We start from the raw sequence: 13,963 nt of genomic DNA, 5'->3' as shown, positions 1-13,963 counted from the left end.
TTATACATTGTGTTGTTTGGAGGTAAGGTTTAATATAGTTATATAATTAGGTAGTTAAGTGTTTAATTTAGCGCGGGCTAAGCAGCTTATTAGACTTGCTAAGTTAGCGGCAATAGAGGTCGTAGACTATAGACAGGCTACGAGGGCGCGGCCTTTAGAAGGGAAGCGTATATTAGGGCTAAAGAGGCTATACGTAATTAGTATATAACTAGGCTAAGTAAAGCTAGGGTCTTAGTGCCTTAGGCAGGGCTTGGCGCTTAGCAATAGGCTAACTTGCCTGCCTTCCTCCCTCTCCTCCTAGCTCCTTATCGAATACTACCTGTACCTACTACTACCCTATCTACCTACTAATATACCCTTCTTATAATTATTTTAGTATTTAGTTAGTAATTATATAGTACGGTTTCGGGTTAGTACTTATATAATAGATATAGACCCTCTACTATGCGCTATAATAATATACTAAATAGTTATAGGCTTAATTGTTACTATCGCGTCTTATATAACTAGCTATATATAATTATATCGACTAGACCGGGTAGGCACGCTTAGAGATTAGGACTAGCATTAAGAGCGGCATCTTCGGCACCGAGCTATATAAAGTAAAGAGGGAGCAGTTATTTAGTATTGTCTGTAATAGGTAGCTTTTGTTTTGTTTCGGATACCGCTTCGTTAGGCAAAAAAGAAGCTAGGGTCTGATTAGAGACAGCAAGAGGATATGTATAGAGAAGGCGAGCGATGTAAGGTCACGCTAATCAGTTCCCTTCTCTGCCTAAGGAGAGACGGAGTTAGTGAAGTCACTTTGCGAGGTCGGTGAGAGAGCTTCTGTGTTGGAAGATGTTTGAGGTGAGAAAAGGAGCCATCACTTTTCGGTGATCCGCGACGGCAGCATGGTTTCAGAAACGAGTACGCTACCATCTCTTTTCGTCAACCAAGAGCGCAGACGAGATTGCTTGGCCCATCGTTGGGATGCTAACATCGTCCATTCAAGTCAAGCCGCATGTCGAGCGTTCAATGGCGCAGTCGACTTTCTGCTGCTTCAGGTGAGGTTCCAACTCTTCACTTCCACGACGTTCGTTTCTGAACAGAGGCTTGTGACAAGCTGCTAGGGTTACGATGTGGTTCTCGTGACACAGGAGAAAAACGGGAGCAGTTTTGATAGTGAAGGCGATAAATTTTCACCCAGATGGAGAGCCTAGCGTGTATTCCTATTGAAGTGAGGATTGTATACTTTTTCACGCGTCGTGTTATTTTCGACTCGCTTGACCTTGAAGCTGATAAGTTGGTACTTGGTCTTCGAAGAAGTACTAAGATTATCCTCATAATACCCGACTCCTTAAATGATGTGCCTCGATGCTGTTTGAGTCGCTTTGCAAGACCTGAAGACGGAGAAGAGTCTTGAAGCTCCTTCTACCCACAAGCCGGACTATAACTATGCGTCGCCGCATCCGAGAAACTACAAACACATGATGTATCGCCGGAGCTAGCCATTATTCAGCAACGAATACAAACAACACTCGGTACGGTTACGCGCTCACTTATGCTTGTGGTAGGCCCAATCATACCCTAGAGCACCGCACGGTTCATCGCACGAGGTGTCCTTGGTCTGATCGACGCAATTCGCCGCTCCTAGCTTCGTGCGTCCTTGGTTAATGAGTACGCATCCCCAAGCTTTGTCCTTCTTGCAGTTTGCGAGTTGGAAGCAGTCGCATTTGTCTCCGGTATAGAGTGCTGATGTTGTGAGAGCGAAGGTGGTACTGGCGATAATAATGAGGGACCGCATGTTGTTTGAGAAAAATCAGAGGGAGGGAAGGAGGAGGGAAGGAGGATGAGGAGGAGGAGGAGAGGAGGAGGGAGTAATCATTTTAAAAACCAACAAACCTTAGGGATGCGGAACAACAAAAAAACTTAGGATGCCTGTCTAAACAACGCAGCCGGACGCCAAATCGAGAAAGAGTGTCGGGATATGCTAAATTGCGTCCAACTGAAGGGCAAAGCGCAATAATAGATGCAAGCAGATCAACTAAGAAAGCAAATTACATGCACCTCGAGGGTTCTATACGACCCTGCAAAGTGCCCTAAAACTACGTAAATTAGTATACAAATCGGGGTGTTGCAAATCACCCCTATAAAAGCTAATTACCTCGGATTTCTGCTGTTCCGAATAGCCGTAATCGCTCGAAAACGACTAAGTCTACGACTATACCTTAGTAGTACTATTACTACCGCTTAGAAGCGATAACTCCTCTTTAGATCTATCATTTTAGTAGCCTAATTAGTACAGAAGATAGCTTACGAGAGGATTAATCTATATAGGGCGGTAAATATAGTATATCTATATATAATCTTCCGTAGGCGCGTTTCGAAGATATTACTAGCTTACTAATTAAGGGCTTCTAACGACGACGAGGCTTATAAGAGCTACCTATTAGCTATAGTAGATTAAGTAAACTTAAAGTGTCTTTACTAGTATATAATAGAATAGGTAATAAATATAGAGCTATAGATAGAGCTATAGATAGTAGCTCTACTATAGATAGTAGCTCTACTATAGAAGGTAGAAACAGCTTACTTAGTAAGGGCAAATCGTCTAGTAAGGACGATAGTAACGGCTATTAATACCTTAATGCCTTGTCGTTATCATATTAATTACTTTTACTAGCGTCCTTTAGTAAAGATAGCGGCAATCGACTACTCTCGAGTCGACTAGCTTTAAGTAGTATAGGTTGTAGGAGGTCTGTGTCTAATAGGCTGTCGAATAGGTCGTCTTTACTGTCTGCCTTGTATAGAGCGTCGTTGTCTAACCAAATAAGCAAGTCGCTAGCCTCTGTAGTGCTGTAATAGTTAGGTAGGCTGTAGGCCTGTAGCGTATAGCCGTTAGCTAAGATATAAGGCCTAATCGGAGGCTTAGTTATTATTGCTTTACTAACCTCTAAACCTTTAGAAGCAGCTATAACTAAGTTAGGTAGTATTAATAATAGCTTTAACCGGAAGATAGATTAACGTAATAGCCTATTATCTATACCTCGCTATCTAGCGGTACGACGAGATACTAACTCGGCCTCCTAACAGCTGTTATTAAACTGCTATTGCACACACGCGTTAATTAAGTTATAGCTTATTAAAGCGAAGTTAGTAACCTACTATAGAAGGGCCTTATATTACTAAGCGTCGGTTAGGTTAGAAGCCTACGAGTCGTAGAACCGGAAGAAAGCCTACAAGACTAATTCTTATATAGAATAGAAGTAGTCCTTTACTTAGCGCTTTCGTAATACTCCTAGTGCCTTATAGACCTTAATAGTACCTACTAGGCTTAATTAATTGTCGTCGTCTATAATTAGCTTAGTCTAATACCATTTAGAGTAGATTAGATTGCTATTTAGACCTTAGAAGCGACTAATACAGAGCCGGTAACGTTCTAGTATAAGAACACTCGTTTCTTAGATATAGAAGCGCTAAATATACTTATAAGGCAGGTAATAGCTATACTAGAAGTAGTAGAAGCACTTACTATATATATTATCGTATAGAGCCGGCAGTACTATCCGCTAGGTAGGCTTATAGTTATTAATATCGGTATAGCACTATATAAGCCAATCTGCTAACTTCTTCTATATTATAAGAGATAAGCGCCTAAATTCGATAGTCTTACTTTACCGCTATATTAGAAGCTATCTATACTTCTTAACTACGCTATTTTAACGGACTCGGTCGCGGATATAGCTATTAAGCTAAACGACGTATAGAACAATGCCTATAACAGTTAGTTGTTATTATATAGAAGAGCTAAGAAGCTATAAAAGTGTAAGAATAATACTAAAAGCTGCTATACTAAGAAATTCTCTTATTCTAAAAAATATAGCTTTTGTATAAATTCTAATAATACTATAAGAATAGGACGAATACGTACCTCGCAAGCTCTATTTATATATCTAACGCTTGTCTCGGCGCTTTAAGTATATATAATAGCCCTCGAGTAGGCTAGTAGTGCAAACGGCTATTAAAATTAAGTCTCTAAGGCGTAACTAAGTCGCCTAGCGATCGCTTTCGGAAGCCTTCTAATTTGCCTTTAGATAAGCTAACTCTTCGGCGGCTGTGACCGTATTCTTGTAGGACTTGAGGGCTACTATTGCTTGGTTAATAAAGTATTAGCATTCTTCTTAGTCTCGAGCAATAGATAGAGCCTTGTTTATTACTTTTAAAACAGCCGGAAAGCGCTTGAGGTGCTTTTCGAGGGTTTTAACGAGATAGCGTTAGTAGAGGTGTTAAACAATGCCGCTATCTGAGAGGCCTTAAGCTATACCGAGTTGCTTACTTACTAAGTTATTAGTAATCGACTATAGCGCTATCTAAGAAGACTGTTTAGTCCAGTTTAAATCGTCTTAATCTTTAGCTTTACCAGAATAGCCGTCGTTAACGCAGAAGTGCTTCCTATATCTATCGTATTCGCTAACCTTACGACTATAGTCTAATTTAGCTATTTCTTTAAGCCTAGAAATCGCTTTCTTAATTAGGTATACTTGTTTATAGTCTATAAGGAAGTAAGCCGCTAGAAGCTACTCTAAATAGCTATTACGGATATATATAGTCGAGAGAGGCTATTTTAGCTTATTAGTTAGATGCCTAGAGTCTAGTAAGAACAAAGACCTACAGTTACGGTTGCGGGGGGCTCGAAGTTACTAGTACGCTACCTATATAGGGCCTCTATATAGCTTTCTATTACTTCTACGAGACTAAATTATCTCTACGTAGCTACTTCTACTACTAAATTTAGCCTATAAGTACTCGTACGCCTACTAAAGCTATTTCTTACTGTCTAGTTTAATACTATCTCTTCGCTTATCGCTTATACGCTTTAGAAGTCTTCCCTACCTGCCGTATACTCCCGCCTGCCGTATAGTAGCGTACTAGCGTACGGTTTTACTATATGTATTTAATGCGGTCGCATTTACTTAATAATAGTTAGATTATAGAAATTGTTAGTATATACAAAAGCGCTAAAAGCGCTCTTTAATCTAATATAGAGATTATGTCCTATATTGTACTACAAGCTATATAATACGTATAGGTTTGCTAGAAGCCGAACTACTAGCTTTTTTGCTTAGAGATACTATAACGTCTTACTTAGGCGGTTGCTTAAAGATAGTACGCCGGAGGGGGTTCTTTGCCTTCTTAATAACCTCCTATAGGTTAGTATTTAGCTGTCTAGCGGCCTATTTATTTACCTTCTTTATCTCCTTCTTATAGGCTTCCCTAGTAAGTCTTGCCTTCTTTTCTTTAGCCTCTAGTTATCGTTATATAGCCTTTAGCTGTTTAATACTAAGTAGGTATTGCTTCTTAAGTACCTTCTATACCTTCTTGTCTTGTTTACGAGCTGCCTCCGCCTCCTTCTATTATTCCTTCTCTTGCTATATTTCCTTAGCTCTTAGTAGCTTAGAAGAGCTATAGAATATAGAAATAGAGCCTTCTTCTGCCCTTACTTGTTTAAACAACTTCTTGCCTCGCTTGCGGCGCTTCTGCTTATTATATAGTATTACGAAGGCAAGATAGTTCCTTAGGCTCCTACTATAAGCTCCTATAGTATATACTTCTCTAAGCGTAGATAGACTTAGAATAATTATTAACCTTTATAAAATAGATGTATAACAAAATAGTAGCTTGAAGTAGCTTCGCTTCGAGTATTAGCGTAAAAGGCGCACTAACCGTCTTCAAACGAACTATTCGAACTGCGGTTTACTACTTCCCTCTCCTAAGGCGAAAGTCCTCCGCGCCGAGAGAGAATCCTACTAAACTACTCTAATACTTCTTTCCGTACTATTAAACGCCGTAGTCGAACTACAAAGAAAGAGATAGTACTTAGTATAAAACATACGAGATCTACTAGCCGAATTACTTCGGAAATCGACTATAGACCTAGCCTAGCGCCGTCGCGCGCCTTACGCTCTCTCTATTAATACCCTTACTCGCTAAGGGAAGGACCGCTATCTTTAGGTTAGTAAGAGCTAGTCGGCTAAGCCTCCTAACTTCGCTCTCTAATACTATAATAAGTAGAAGGTTCCGACTACTTATACGGTAGGCGCTACGCTCGTACCTACGGTAGATATCGTAACGGCGGCCGCTTCGTCGCTTAACGAACAAGCTTAATCGATAACTTAATAAAAGGGCCTATAGCATCGAAGGCCTAAGAATCTCCAAACGATCCGCCGCCTATAGCTTAGGAGGATTGCACTCTTCCCGAATTAAAGGAAGATAGGTACTACTTAGTCTATATAGCCTATACGCTACTTGCCTTCTTAAAATTAAGATAGTACCTAAGCAAGTTATTTAAGGGAGATCTCAGATATAGAGTTATCGCTATTACGGAGTAGTACGAAGATCTGGAAGAGGCTAAACCTCTACGCCGCCTAAGGTTATAGTCTCGTATTCTAGATACGAACAAAGAAGCAACTCCTAAGCCGTAAACGCGCGTAGAAATTATTAGTTCGTAGGTTAACGACAACTCCTTATCGCTTTCCGCTATACGATAAGTATATCGCCTAACTTCGTACTAGACGGATAGCCCGCATTTCGCATAGTAGCTAGCGGAACACCTTAAGTCTACTAAAGAGGATTTAGCCGCTAGCGAGAATTAGCCGCGTCGCCGTAAGGCTTATATCCCTCTACGACTAGAGAAGTAGAGCGTTCGTCGCTTAATCGAAGAGGAGAATTTAGGTTAATTTAAGCCTAATAGACGTAGGGAGCCGTTTAAAATCAATCCGCTAATAAGTAACGTTTTTAAGAATTTCGGCTCTTTTCGTAAAGACGATCTACCTCTTAAACCTCGCGAGAGCTCCTTAGTATCTAGTAGCTCGATACTTAGCTTACTACCGGAGTTATAGTAGGAGGAAGAAGACGATATATCGGGAAAGCAAGCCTCTAGATCTACTATAGCGGCTAACGGTACTACTAGCGCCGAATAGCAAGATAAAATTAGATAGATAAAGTCTTAGGTAGCTTAGTAGTTAGCTAATTAGCGTACAAGGGCTAACAACGATAGAGCCTTAGACCGTATACGCCTACGGTAGATACTTAAAGACTAGCGCGAGGCTTACGAGCTCGAGATATAGGCTTAAATCTAATAGGCGTTTAAGGAAGGCCGTAGAGAGGCTATAAGAGCTAAGAATAAGAATAGAGATAAGGGTACGAAAGCTAGTAGAGTACTACCTCTAATAGCCCTAGAATTACGCTATACTATCGATACGAGTAGCATTCCTAAATTGTTCCCCACTAACGAGCAGCGTCGGAATAGGAGGAATAAGGAGTCTACTATACGCCTAAATAACGGTGCTACTACTAATAATAATACTACTACTGATACTAGAAACGGCAATACCTTAGCTAGCGTCGATAATAGTAATACCAATACTAGATACAACAAGCTAGAGGCATTAGTAGGAAAGCTAGTAGACGCTATACAGTCTAATAACGCTACCGCCCTACGGTAGAATAATAACTATTTAGAGCCGCCGGGATAGTAGCGATATACAAATCCTCGCGTAATACGTAGTAGAACTAATCTAGGCCTATTTAGAGCTAAATGGCTAGCTAATCGGAACCGGAATCCTCGAGCTAGCATCGCTCTTAAGATCGGCTTAGAACGCTACGCCTACGGCGTCCTTAGCGAAGGAAATCCTAGGCCTACTCGAGATCGAGCTAGCTTTATAGACCCGAGGTTCGAGCCTACCGAGGCCTACGCTCCTCTATATACTCTAGTATATTCTAGTCCTCCTTATACTTTAGTTACTAATTTTAGTTAAGAGATTGTACTATATAAGTTTAAGCCTAAGCAAGTTAGGTATTTTAATAAAGACCTTCCGGAGAGTAAGGGTAAGGGCCCGGTAGTATATATTAGGAATACTGCCTATTATCGCGATGTTTTTGCATTTATTACGCGTCTCGATATAGCTATTTAAGTAGGCGAATATCCCGTAGCAACCCTACGTCTATTACTCTATAGATGTCTTTAGGGCTCTGCCTTAGCCTAGTACCTTTACGGCCTTACTAAAGATCGCCGTACGCTTCTTTAGACTAGCCCGGGCATTAAGCGATAGAAGGAAGCCTTACGTAAGCAGTTCCGATTAGACCCCTTAGTCGCGGCGCGCGAATTAGAATCGGAATAATATCGTATTAAGGAAGTCGCTACCCGTAAGAGCGTAAGCGAATTCGTTATTAACGTTATACGCCTAGCGTAGTAGAGCGGCATAGAATCGCTCGTAGGACAAATTAACTACGCGTTCCGAAAGATCGCGCTAGAACTACGTAGCGATCTTAATACCCTAACGCTACTATAGACGTATTAGACACTTATCAATATAATATAAGCCTATTATACGATATAGGTAGAGTTATATCCTCTAGGTAGTACTACTACTAGCTACTATAATAGTAAGTCTAACTTCCGGCGTAGCGATTTATTATAGGGTAGGTTCGTAGATCCTAGGTTTACGTCTAGGTCTCGTTTTAATACTAGACGCTCGTCTTTCCTTAGAAATAATAACCCCTATAATCGGTAGTAGCCTAACCTATACTAATAGCGTCGTTAGCCTAGATCTTAAGTCTATAGCCGCTAGAGACCCTAAGGCGCAAACGTAAGCGTAAACGAGAAGATAGTAGACGCCCGCGGTCTTCCGTAGTATCCGAATCCTTAGAAATAGTAGACGAGTTTCGGAAATATAAGAGATTAAGGAATTCCTACTAATTCTATAGCTGCCGGTAAACCTACCTTTTTCTACGGTTCGGTAGACCTAGGGTAGGAATCCGAATACTAAGAAACCGAGTACAGCGACGTTAGCTAAATCGACGGTAGAGAGGAGACTAAGGATTAGTATAAAGCTAGCGGAGATATTACCGAAGTCGATACGGAGGAAGAGCGAAATTTTCCTTCTATAAATCTATAGTCGACTCTAGTATACTACGCCTAGCTATAGGTTTATAGACCTAAGACAACTACGTAGTCTTCCCGCGATAAGACGCGACTAGAGGGTCGTTAGACGCGTTACAATATATATAGAGAGGTATTCCGATTAGCTAACGAGTTCTTTAATACTTACCTCGATTATACGTACCTAAAAGACGCTACTAGTAAGCGTACGAATGTTCTATACGAACTAGCTTCGGGAAACTCCTCGAGCTAGAAGTAAAACTAGTTACTACTAGCTAGGATAAGACCCTAAGTCTACCGGGAATCCTAGAATCCTTAACGATATTAGGAAGCTTCGAACGCCTAAAGTCGCTAGGTTGCTTACTACCGGATAAGCATATAATCCCAAGCCTAGCAGTAGCAACTATAATAGAATAGCCTAGTTAAGTACCGACATCCGTATAGTTATCGCCCCTACTATAGCCTAAAGCTTCGAGTCTATCGATAGCAACTTAGCCTAAAATGCCTAAGCTATTATCGATATTACGCGCGCCTACTATAGATTATCCGTCTACGACAATAAACTTAGTTTTTTCTATAGAAGATTCTTCTACTAGAATTACCTCGTAACGAACTATATATAACTCTATTCCGGTATTAGATTTATTACTAGGCATCTTAGTAGATATAGCGACTACTATCGGGAAGTCTCCGATTAATCTAGATATAGCTATAATATAGTCTTAGGTCTATTATACTACTCAGACGACTAGGCCTACGTTTAGTAAGCGCTCCTTCGATAGCATTAATAGCCTTAAGTTATAGGTCTATTATATACGAGAACGCCCGTAAGAAATATTATAGATTATACCCTATATAGTAAAACTCCCTCCCGGAGATCTAGCTTACGCCTTTAGATATTACGATATCGTCGAAGCAAATTACGCCCTCGCTCCGGAAGGAGATTTTAAGCGCGTCTGCCTTAATACTAGTATAAAGGCATCTATAATAGACCGCGAGTAGCTTACTACTTAGCTTAGGCGCAAGAATATTTAGTATCTTAAATAACCTCTCGAATTCCGTAGTTTAGCTAGAAGTATATAGTGCGAGTAATAGATAAATTTATCGATATACTTTCCTATCTTCGCTAGGCATTCCTAGTTACCCGCTCTAGCCCTTATTATATAGCTAGTAAGGGTAATACCTAACTTACCCTATAATATACTCCTCGGGATAGATATTATAACTCCCGCGGGATTTGTTATTTATATAGGGGCTAGATATATCGAAATAACGGGGAATAGCGGCGCGCTTATACTAATCGCCTGCTTACTAAAATCTAATCGCTTCCTACGCGCTAGCGTTAAGTCTATAGAAAGGCTAAGACTACTACCGCGTATAGCTATTATAGCTAAAGTGCAAATCGATAAAGCGGAGTCCTTACGAGACGCAAATAGGGACTTTCTCTTTACGCTAGATCCGCTAGGTCTCCTAAGTGCGGTAGTAGTGTGCGCCTATATAGCTAGGCTAGACGTGCTAGCCGTATAAGTACGTAACCTTAGCTACGACGAAGACTTAATTATTTAATAATACCGAAGGATAGGCGAATTGCGGGAATTGTAAATAGATAACGTTTACTAAATAGACGAGTTTAATACTAACCCGAGGTCTATAGAGCGCAAGATTAGCGGCTCGCCTCTTGTAGAAGACCTACGGGTAATTAATAAACTCTATTATATCTTAGAACTATATAGAAATCCCGTAGATTAGACCGAAGCAAACCCGTAACCCTAATAGATCCTTAAATCTTAACCTATACTTAGCGGACTTAGCGAAAGTAACGAGATAGACTTAATAGACCTAGATAGCCTAGCCGATCCTATAAAGATCTTAGTAGATACGGGGATAGCTACCGTAATAACCTCGGCGGGAGTAACGATCTACGTAGTAAATCTAGACGCTACTATAGCCTTACGTATTAAGTCTATAGTAGAAAAATTCCCTTAGCTATAGACGGATCGAGGTACTATAATTAGGCTTCCCGAGGACAAATAGCTAGAACTCCTACTAAAGTCGGGATAGGAAAATAAGAAATTTAGTAGTAAGGTCTACCGTATATCCGAAAAGGATAATGCGGAGGTAAATAAGCAATTCGATAAGCTTTATACTTAAGGCAAAATAGCGTATAGTAAAAAGCTATCGCCGCTAGCCTAGCTAGTCTTCGTAGTCTAGAGAACCTTGTTTCGCAATAATAGTACTACGTATCGAAAACCGCGCGTAGTTATCGACATTCGAGGCCTTAATAGTATATCTTAAAAGGACACCTACCCGTTGCTACTCTAGGACGATATTATTACGAAATTACGCGGCTATAAGTATATTTTAGTTATAAATGCACGATCTATATTTTACTAGTTCGCCGTCGCGGAGAAAGATCGTTAGAAATTTATAGTTAATGCTATACGAGGACAAGAATACCTAAAGGTCGCCGCTATAGGTTACTATAATAGCGTCTAATACATATAGAGACTACTTAATAACACTCTACGTAAATTCGGCGACGCGGTAAACGGGTATATTAACGATATAGTTCTAGGCTCGGTAGACCTAGAATCTTATTAGAAATTGCTCGATCGCGTATTTATAAAGATAGATAATATACGATTTAGCCTAGAGCTAGAAAAAGCGTTTTTAGGTTTCCCGTCTATATAAATGCTAGGTAGAAAGATAGACGGAAAAGGCTTCGCGACGTAGGTAGAACGACTTATAGCATTGCGGGAATTAGAGAAACCTACTAACGCTAAACAGCTTAAGCACTACCTCGGATTAGTAGGCTATCTTAGGTCTACTATACTATATTTCGGCAAAATTACCCTCCCGCTATAGTAAGCTAAAGTCGCGGCTATAAAGGACTACTAGGCTACTTAGACGAAAGGTAGGAAGCGACGCGCTTAAATACGGGGCGCGCAACTCTATTAGACTAGCGAAATAGACGCCGCTAAGGAAATTATATAGTTAATATAGTCGGAAGAGTACTAAGGGTTCCTCTAGTACTTCGATCCTAAGTCTACTCTCTATATAGACGTCGATATATTTAAGGAGTTCGGAATTAGGATAATATACTACTAAGTTTACGGAAACCTAGACATTAAATACGAAGAGCCCGAACTAGTAACTCGTAGGGACGATATAGTTTCGGATTTCGTAGATAGTACTACCTAGTTAAGACGATCTAAGCAATTTCTACGTAATAGACTTAAGGTCTTAGGATTTACTAGCTATATACTAACGGGAGCCGATGCCCGTTACTAGCCTACCGAACTCGAATTGTTCGGAGTAGTATAGGCAATTAAAAGGGCCTCTTATATAGTCGACTCGGCGGCGAAGACAATTATAGTTACCGACTATAGTATAGTTACCGCGATAGCTAAGAAGACGTAAATCGCGACGACGGTATCTACTACTAGCCTTAACCGCCGAATTATCTAAGCCGCGGTATATATTTTATAGTTCGCAAATCTCGATATTATTTATAGGCCGGGTAGGAATTATATAGCCCTAGATATACTCTCCCGACTATAGGGCGTAATTTCCCTAGATTGAAATAACTTTAATATAAGTGGCCTCGACGAGATTCTAGCTATATTTACGAGAACGTAGACGTAGGCGATAATAATAATGCCCTTTAACTATACGCCTATCGGCGAAAGCAGGAGCGACATTAAAGAAGTATACGCTATATACGGATCGGGAGGAGATATAGAAAATGTACCGAATCGCCTAGCGGTCGTAGCAAACATTAAATCCTTTCGCCTAAATCGCAAAAAGAGATCTCTAGCCCTCTAAAATTTTTGTCTAAACGTTCCTCTCCTCCCTACTATAGCGCTAGTTAACGTTATATCCCTATCTAGGATCGACTATACAGAATTGTTTCTTTCGCGACTCGATAGATATAAATACTAAGCCTACGATAAGATTCCTACCTTTTTCTAGAGTATACGAGGGGAACCTAGCTGCTACGTCGAAATAGTTATATCCCTATTCGATAAATTTAAAACGCGACTTAGGTAGGTATACTAGGAAGATAGACTATAGAGACGACTACTTTTAGTCCTCTAGTCTATCGAAATAGCGTATAGGTAGGAATAACAACCTTAGCTTAAGAAGATATTAAACCGCTAAGAAAGGAGGAGACAAAAGCGTAAGCGTAATAAAGAGCTTAAACGTAAGGCCGTATACCTCGATATAGCCTAGGATAAGGACGATAGTACGCAACTATAGGTCTATCTAGAAACGACGCCTAGCTATATCCTAAAGCCGCCTTCCCTCCGCCCTTCGAAGGATATAGCCGCCCGTAGCCTACAGAATGCGCTCGAAAAGCTAGACGACGTTCCTATAGACCTAAAGTCCCTATATAGTATTAGATTCTTTCGGGAAGACAGCCTTATTTACTACGTCGACCTAGTCTTACTCTATTTGTAGCTTTATATTCCTTTTAGCCTTACTTACGAGATCTTTAAGATAGCATATAACCTTAGGCATTATACGGGATTCTAGCGTACCCTCGATCGAGTTAACGCTAGTTTCTATATCCGAAACTGCCGCCGATATTTAGAATAATATATCGACTAGTATAATATATATAATTTAAATTAACCTACTCGGTATAAGCCTTACGGGTAGCTTAACCTAATAGACTCGAAGTATAGACTTCCTATAGACGTCTAAATAGCAGACTAGATTGTAGGGCTCCTACTAACTAACGAAGGCTTCGATATACTCCTTATAGTTACCTATAAGAAATCTAAACGAGTCTTGCTCCTTCCGGGCAAATGCTAGTAGACTACGGAAACCTAGGTAGCCTAATACTGTTAGAGCTAAAGAGGCTACACGTAATTGGCATATAATCAGGCCGAGTAAAGCTAGGGTCTTAGTGCCTCAGGCAGGGCTTAGCGCTTAGCGTTAGGCTAACTAGCCTACCCTCCTCCCTCTTCTCTTAGATCTCTATCGAATACTATACTGATTCACTACTACCCTATCTACCTGCTAACATAACCCTTCTTA

General features: G+C 40.4%; 1 protein-coding gene across 1 annotated transcript; it reads left to right on the top strand.

The window, feature by feature from the left end:
* Positions 1 to 718: 718 nt before the first annotated feature.
* Positions 719 to 2,027, top strand: MYCFIDRAFT_179902 (uncharacterized protein; the record flags this gene model as incomplete). The annotated part of the gene is made up of 12 exons (XM_007933899.1): positions 719 to 745; positions 783 to 813; positions 847 to 1,094; positions 1,137 to 1,161; positions 1,200 to 1,292; positions 1,366 to 1,438; positions 1,488 to 1,604; positions 1,634 to 1,714; positions 1,747 to 1,786; positions 1,825 to 1,856; positions 1,935 to 1,956; positions 1,998 to 2,027. 12 exons carry the CDS (start codon positions 719 to 721, stop codon positions 2,025 to 2,027), a joined length of 819 nt encoding a protein of 272 aa, XP_007932090.1.
* Positions 2,028 to 13,963: the final 11,936 nt, after the last annotated feature.

The sequence above is a fragment of the Pseudocercospora fijiensis genome, assembly GCF_000340215.1.
Source record: "Pseudocercospora fijiensis CIRAD86 unplaced genomic scaffold MYCFIscaffold_12, whole genome shotgun sequence".
NCBI classification, from domain to species: domain Eukaryota; kingdom Fungi; phylum Ascomycota; class Dothideomycetes; order Mycosphaerellales; family Mycosphaerellaceae; genus Pseudocercospora; species Pseudocercospora fijiensis.
This window is presented reverse-complemented; position numbering and strand designations above follow the sequence as displayed.